The 8262-nt window shown below is 35.7% G+C and overlaps 1 protein-coding gene across 1 annotated transcript in view; it reads right to left on the bottom strand.

The window, feature by feature from the left end:
• LOC107670805 (tetratricopeptide repeat protein 27-like) overlaps window positions 1-8262 on the bottom strand; it is a 108693-nt gene that overhangs the window by 5258 nt on the left and 95173 nt on the right. The window contains exons 18-19 of the mRNA XM_016463572.1: window positions 829-1026; window positions 14-125 (exon numbers count right to left, since the gene is read on the bottom strand). Of these exons, the coding sequence (XP_016319058.1) occupies window positions 14-125; window positions 829-1026 (310 nt within the window). The remainder of the gene's footprint in view (window positions 1-13; window positions 126-828; window positions 1027-8262) is intronic.

Below are 8262 nucleotides of genomic sequence, written 5' to 3'. Positions count from 1 at the left end.
TATAAAGTCTCACCATTAGCCATATCTCTGGCACCTTTCACCACAGATCTGAAGTTGCCCATGTCTTTCTCCCAGCCAGCTGCCTGCGTCTCACACCAATGCGCTTTACTCAGAAACTGCAGTGCCTACAAACACACACACATCAAAACGCAGTTAGACTACAAGACCAAACCAGATGTAAGGTAATAAAACGACAACCAATAAAAGCTACTGTGTGTCTTCCATGTAAAATTGAGTCAAGGTTGTTTTGAGTTTGTAAATCGATATATTTTCTATAGGTGCAGCACCATGCTAGGAAGTCCACTGTGAAAGTTTGTACTCCTCAAGCTAAATTGACATTCATGCGTTTTATCCAAAAAGACTTACAGAGCATTCAAGATTTACATTTTACCAGATGCATGTTCCCTGGGGATTGAAAAACTTACTCTATTAATCTTTATTTTATTTGCAAAAAAAAAAAAAAAAAAAAACTACAATAACTGTTAAAATCAAATATATTAATGACAAAATAGATTAGGGAATTTGCTTGAAAACCTTGGTGTACTGTAGACGCTTTTTTGTTTGGGTTAAGTCACTGAATGTAGAAATAACAGTTCAAGGCAATTCTTGTAAAAATGAATAAAGTTGGCATTGATAGCCTTGTGGGCAGCACGCTGACATATAGCGCCATTGCGCTACGGGCGTCCAGATTTCGAATCCTAGCTCGAGGACCTTTCCCGATCCCACCCCCCTCTCTCTTTCCCACTTTGCTTCCTGTCACTTCTATACTAATAAAGTAAAAAAATGCCCAAAATATATCTTAAAAAAAATAATAAAATTAAAATTCACCTTTTCATTGTCTTCTACATTGTTGCTATTGCCATCGCCATAGAGACGAGCGTACTGCTTCCATATTTGGGCATCTGTGCTGCAGCGGGCAGAGACTCGACCAAAGAGTTCCTGCAATTTGGCTTTAAGATTGGAGGCCTGTTCGCCACGGTGATCTGTCAGATTGTCCACTACTGAACGCACCAGGATTTCCAGCACCTGATGGGAAAAAATAAATAAAAATAAATACTAAATGCCAAAGAACTTACTTTTCAGTAGTGTAAAACTGGCTGCTGTTTAAACTCAACAACCAATCATGAATATCTAATCTGAAAACGAATCTAGGGTTGACATTTACCCTCTGCTGTGCCTGATCTAACCTTTCCTGACCTAACCTTAGCTATGAGGTCAAAACACAAATCCCTAAACTTGACCTCTGCATTCTTTGATGTTCCTGGCTTGTGCATCACTTTATTTTTAACTTTCTTACATTTACACTCTAACAACCGTGTGTTGATGTTGCTTTTCTCTTTTTCCACCCTCTGTTCCCTAACATTTATTCTGTCCTGACCATGTGACAGCCCAACACTACTAAGATTTCGGCTCACACAGTTTCTGAAGCATGTCTCTCTGTTTGCCTCCCTCTACTCTGACTGACAATTTTAATAAAATATGAGGCACACACACTTACCTGTGAGTATGTTACAGTTTAGTTTGAACAGGCAAATTGCAATTATAGGAATGAAGGAAGGAAGAAAGATAGAAAGAACATCTCAAGAGATCCCCTCATATGATTGTAAAGCGCTTTGGGTGTACAGCAATACACGATGAAAGCACTATATAAATGCCTCGTTCATTCATTCATTCATTCATTCTCTGTCTGGAGAAGTGTTTTTATGTCTCTCTCTCATACACTTACTCAGAAATTGCAGTTTATACCTGGATGGTATATAATTGCATTTTGATCAACTTTGGACTTTTTAATTAAAATAAATAACGTGGTTACAAGTGTTGTTCTAATGTGTTCTGACTCTGTATACACTTGCATTTAGTGCAGTCTAATTCAGACCACTAGAAACGGATGTTAATAGCAGGGTCTATGAAGCCTTCAGTGAGGTGTGACTAGTCTGAAGTGTCTGATTCCCAGGAGGGAAGCTGTTAAGAGTGAGTAAGTATGTACGTACGTGTGTGTGTGTGCATGTTTATGTGGTTTATGAGGACACCTATTTGTATAATGACATGGGTATGACATAGGTATTACAACGAGAAGGTGATTTATGAGGACATTTTGAGTGTCCCCGTAATTTAAAAGGCTTATAAATCATTCAGAATTAAGTTTTTTGAAAATCTAAAAATGCACAAAGTTTCCTGTGAGGGGTAGGTTTAGGGGTAGGGTAGGTGTAGGGCAATAGAAAATACAGTTTGTACAGTATAAAAAACATTACGCCTATGGAGAGTCTTCATAAACCATAAAAACCAACATGAGTGTGTGTGCGTGTGTCTCTCAGAAACAGAGAAGGCTTTCTCCTCAAACTCCAAAATCTAAACTAAGCACACCACACCCTTAAACTTCACTAAACTACCAGAATACTTTACCTGAATGCTGGGATCCACATTCCTCTCTCTCGCTCTGTGTGTGTGTGTGTGTGTGTGTGTGTGTAAAAGCTATTAATCACTGCCTTCACACAGTGTTCCACATATGTTTGTGTGTCTGTATGCTCTGTAACTAACAAGATCCAAACTGCACTGTAATTACTAAAGCAGAACCAGAATTTGTGGTCATTAACTTTTTGTGTGTGTGAAAAGGAGAGGGATGTTTTTGCTTATGCACAAGTTTGGCTAGTTCTATTAAGAAGTAACATGATCAAATAAATACAAATAAAAAAATAAAGAGTGTCGTACGATTTATATGTATACTTTTCAAAATTTGGGGTCAATAATTATCTTGATTTATTTGATTAAAAGTACAGTAAAACAGTAATACTCTAAATTATTATTACAATTTAAAACAACTGTTTCCTATTTTAATACATTTTAATATGCAATTTATTCCTTTTTAATGGCAAAGTTATTGTACATATTTTATCAGTAGGTTTAGAGAGAGTAATTCTGGGTAATTACAGCAGCTTTCAGCATCATTATTCCAGTCTTCAGTGTCACATGACCCATTCAGAAATCATTTTAATATGCTGATTTGCCGCTCAAGCATGCTCAAACTCAGTATTATCAGTGTTGAAAACAGATGTGATGTTGTGCTTAATATTTTTGTGATGACTGTGATACATTTTTTAGGATTCTTTGATGAACAAAAGAAAAACATTTATTTGAAATTCAAATATTGTGTAACAAATGTCTTTACTGTCACTTTTGATCAATTTAATACATCCTTGCTAAATAAAAGTAAGAATTTCTAACATTTTAAAAAGAAAAAAAAAAACTTTTGAAAGGTAGTACATTTTAAACTACATTTTTTTTAATTATTATTTTTTTCTATAGTTTTGTTATGTACTCATTATCAGGAATAACGAGATGGGAAAAGTTCTTGATGCCATTATTTACAAAACTGGTTACTTCTATTAATATGATTTGTATGCTTTACTGTGAAGTGTTTACTAAGACCATAAAAGTAATACAAATATGATGGTGTGTTATGATTGACAGCTTCACCAAAGATGACTAATGATGTCACATTCTAAGCATTCCAGAACACTTCAGCAGCAGCGTTTTTTTCACAAGATGAAAGACAGAAAACTGACCCCAATTTACTTTACATCCTCCATATATTACCTCACATGTGTGTGTGCTTGTGTGAAGCAGTGACAATGACAGCACTTGAACAGACAGAGAGAGAAAGCGAGAGACATGCAGCAATATGTGTGTGTGTGTGTGTGTGTGTGTGTGTGTGTGTGTGTGTATAAATACACTCAGCCAAGTCTAATGTTCCCACTTTAACTGCAAAGACTGATAGAAAGCAACTTCATCCGAGCAAACAGCCTCCACACAGACCAGTGTGTTTTATGTGGACCACATGTTCTCATGACAGTGTGTCTGTGTGGTCACATCGTTCTCAAAAGCATGAAAATATACAGCACACATTCCTGAAGTAAAAGTTCATCCGTCATCGCCTTTCTCTTTCCTTACAGCTATCACTTTTTCATCTTCATAACACTATCTCTCCTGATTCTTTCATTCACCTCTGGACCCCTTCAGGCTGTTCAGCAGATGTGCTGAGATCTTTGTCACCCAAGTCAGTGGTGTAATATCTGTAAACTCTCCTCAGACTTTTCCTCCAGAGGCTTTGCCTCTGAAATCTCATTTTTCACCCTAGAGATCCTGATAACCACATTTCTACCTCAAACTATTTGGTCATCGGCCATCATCTCAACACCACATGATAAAAAGGGCTCTTATATACTGATGAATTCACTTTTGTTTACAATTTAAAAAAGGATTAAAAATTTAAAATGCAAGTAAAATCTTAATTTTTTTCTAAATAGTGGTATATGATTATACTATCTATATAAATAAAATTGGGTCAGTAAGTTTTTTTTTTTTAAAGAAATTAATATTTTTATTTAGCAAGTATTAACTTCCTTCCTTCCTACACGTACTTACTCAGCATTAAACTGATGAAAAGTGACAGTAAAGGCATTTATGTTGCAAAAGATTTAGATTGAAAATACTGTTCTTTTGAACTTCTATTCATCAAAGAACCATTCTAGAGAATTAGAATGATTTCTGAAGGATCATGCTGAAAATTCAGCTTTGCCATCACAGGAATACATACATTTTTAAAATATATAAAAACAGAAAACAGTTCTTTTGAACTAACAATATTTCACAATATTAATGTTTTAACTGTATTTTTGATCAAATAAATGTAGCCTTACAGTAAGTAGTAAGCATGAGAGATCAAGGCAGCATTTTATTTATTAATTTTCGCATTTCAGGGCAGGCAAAGTTTTAGATATTTTGCAAGTTAGTTTGTTTTTATTGCTTATGTTTAGATAACAAAATGTGTTTAATTTGTGTTTAATTTTTAATGTCATTAAAAAAAATATATTTTAAATTAAAACAACCCCATTTTTGAACCCATTAATCTATCCATTTCAAAATTCATCTATACACACACACAAAGAAATCTACAATAAAAATAATAAAAAAGTCAGTATGGTATCTGTGACTGTCTGCTGGTGATGTGGAACATGTGAAAAGACTAAATGGGATAACTGGATAAGACTCCGCCCCCTCATAATGGGGGAAGTGATACGTAATGGGAAATTGAATGGGTGTCTGGGTGTAATTCCTGCACAATCCCCTTACAGCGTGAAATTAAGGAGAGGTAATACTCTCCTGGGAGAAACGAGGGAATGAAGAATGGTACTGAGAGAGAGAGGGAGAGAGATAAGAGGATACTTGATCCATCTTTTTTTAGCTCGGGATGAGGGAGGATGGTCCTCTCTTTTCTCTGTCTCTGTGGAATGCGAATTAATGGGTGGGATCAATGACAGAGACTGGTCTTATGACTGTATACCAAGATGTTGCACAGCATTTTCCCTTATTAACAGCTGTTCTCATCTAATTTCCCACTCTGAAGGGTTTCTGTATGAAGAGAGAGATGATGAAGGGAGTAAAATGAACAGTAGAGAGTGAGTGATGATTTTGAGTCCAGCCAAGCGCCCACATTCCAATTACCGTCTGAAGCTCTCACAGGGGCTGGAGGCGAACGCTTTTCAACTTTTGTGCTTTCACATCACAACTTTTAATTGATGAGCTACTAGCCGCTCACTAGACGTAAACGAATAATCCGAAAAATTGAAAACTGAGGGGGGAAAAAGGGAAATGAAGTTGGAAGTGACAGTGTAAGTAGGAATAATGTTTAAAGTGTACAGCCTACTAATTTAAAACATATTTAGAAGGCAATCAAATCATTTCAAAACATGGTTGTGTGTGTGAAAACAGCTGTGGGACACCATCCTGAAATGGGATTATATGTGTTCCCCTGTGACCGTAAATCCCAACACTACAAACATCTGAACATTTGTTTGTCATTTAGAGCATCAGTTTTTTATGGATGTGTTTCTGCATCCAAGTAAAAAGAAAAAAAAAGAAGAAAAAAAGTAATTTTGAAATGAAGTTTAAAATTAGAATGAAATTGCTAGAATTAGTCGCAATGACGTGAAATCAAGTCAAACTGCAAAAAACAAAATGTAACATGACAAGTCAGAATAAAAAGTAAAATTAATTTTTTTTTTAATTTTGCAACAAATTAGAGAAATTATCATTTATGTTCTTTTGGAATCTCTATTCATTAAAGTGCCCCTATTATGCCATTTTTAAGGTTGCTAATATTGTTTTATGAGTCTCCTAAAACAGGTTTACATCAAAAATCAGGTTTGTTTTCTCAAAAAATAGATTGAATTTTACCTCATTTCTAAATGATTCGTAAACGACTTGTGTGAAGCAGTTCAAAGAATCAGTCTCTCTAAACCCCTACTTTTCGTGAACCCTCACTGCTGTGAATGGTCAGATGGCGCAGTCCTTTGTGATTGGCCCAGAGCCGTAGAGAGATTGGCTGATCGACAAGAGACTGATTCGCAAGCACGACTGGAGCAGGACCTTTCTCAGTGGTAAGTGTCAAGTGTTAACAAGTTTGTGGTAATTATAAGATGTGATAAAACAAATTTACTCTCACAGCGTAGGATACAGCGTCTTCTCGACATGACGTTAACTACACCGAAATGTTACTGTTTGTGGGTGGGCAAGTTGGCGACGTAGAACGTGGGCAGACATTATGCAAATATGTTACTTCGTGACATAGAGCTGTAACAGAATAAGATTTGAATTCCTAAAATTGCTAGTCAACCATTGGAATCCTCCTTACACAATGGACAGAAGAACCTGGACTGTGTATTTGTTGGACATTATCTCGATGGAACTCTCAACTTCTCGTATACATTGATCTAATGTGAAAACTGTAAATTTATGGCATTTAGCTTTTAATGTTATGTCAGCTTTTCTAAAATCTTTGAAAAAAAATTATTTTATTACTATTTATTTATCTATTATTATTAATTCACTTATTTTTATTATTACTATTTATTTGTTTTAATTTTTATATACATATTTTTTATTTTATACATATTTTTTTTTTTAAGTCTACCAGGGTTGGGATGGGTTCTAAATTTGCACTGTTGCTTTTTGTTTTATATTGCTATTCCCAGAAGAAAATTCAATAAACCGTTGTTAACAAAAAAAAGAAAAAAAGATTCGAATTCCTGACGACTCGTTTAGGCGATTGCGAGCCGACTCTTTTTTTTTGATAGACAATAACTTTATTTATCGTGCACTGTCGGCTTCACAACTTTGCAAATAGTTTATATGTTCACATACAGCTACATGACACACTGCATGAAAGGTAATATTCAAAAAGGCATAATAGGGGCACTTTAAGGATGAAAAAATTTATCACTATTTATACAAAAACAAATCAGCAATGCTTTTAACATTGATAAGAAATGTTTCTTGAGCACCAAATCAGCATATTAGGATGATTTCTAAAAGATCAGTATGTAATTCTTGCAAAATTACATACTGTATAATATAGACCGTTTGTAATTTTGCAAGAAATAATTTGAAAATATACTCATGTTTTGTATATACACTACACTAAAAATCTGCTTCCACAGGATGTCTCCTTTCAACATAATTGCTCCGGATTAGAGACTTCCTTGAAAAAGATTAATATGCAGTTTCCTAGTGCATGCTTACACTAATTTTTCATTTTTTGCTAAAAATAAATAGAGCACATATCTAATTTGCCACTTGCTCATACACAGCTAGAGTTTTCAGATATTTTGCACTGTTCACAAAGTAGAAGGTGGGTGTTTAAAAATTAGAGATGCCCGAAACAGCTTCTTTTTTTGAGGTGCAGCCATCATTTCTGTGAAAATAAAACATAATTTACTGCCACCATGGTGACCCCGGAGCCGCTGTAAAGTGAAGGAGGTAAACAACTACCAGGCAATTTGACTACCAAATGATAAAACAAACGACGCATTTACTAGGATGTAGCAGCTGGTGCATCAACCAGCCACAGCACAAACGTGTCTAATGGCGTAAAGCTTTACGACGTGTGTTATGACAGCACCGCTATTAGATTCACAGCTGACGGAGGAGAGGTGTGATTGGGCCATGGAAGCAAGAGACATACGGGGTGCGTGATGAAAACAGAGCTGTTTGGATGAAAGTGAGCAGACAGAAGCCCATCTGGGGTAAGAATTACTTTGCGCATATGTATATATTCGGGCAGATCAGGGTGAAATCATCTCTCCTCTCACACAAACATTCACTCATCAAATCCCACTTACACACACACACACACACACAGACACACACACACACACACACACACACACACACACACACACACACACACACACACACACACACACA

The sequence above is a fragment of the Sinocyclocheilus anshuiensis genome, unplaced genomic scaffold (assembly GCF_001515605.1).
Source record: "Sinocyclocheilus anshuiensis isolate Anshui unplaced genomic scaffold, SAMN03320099.WGS_v1.1 scaffold784, whole genome shotgun sequence".
NCBI lineage: Eukaryota > Metazoa > Chordata > Actinopteri > Cypriniformes > Cyprinidae > Sinocyclocheilus > Sinocyclocheilus anshuiensis.
Note: the sequence above shows the minus strand (reverse complement) of the source record. Positions and strands in the feature narration are given on the sequence as shown.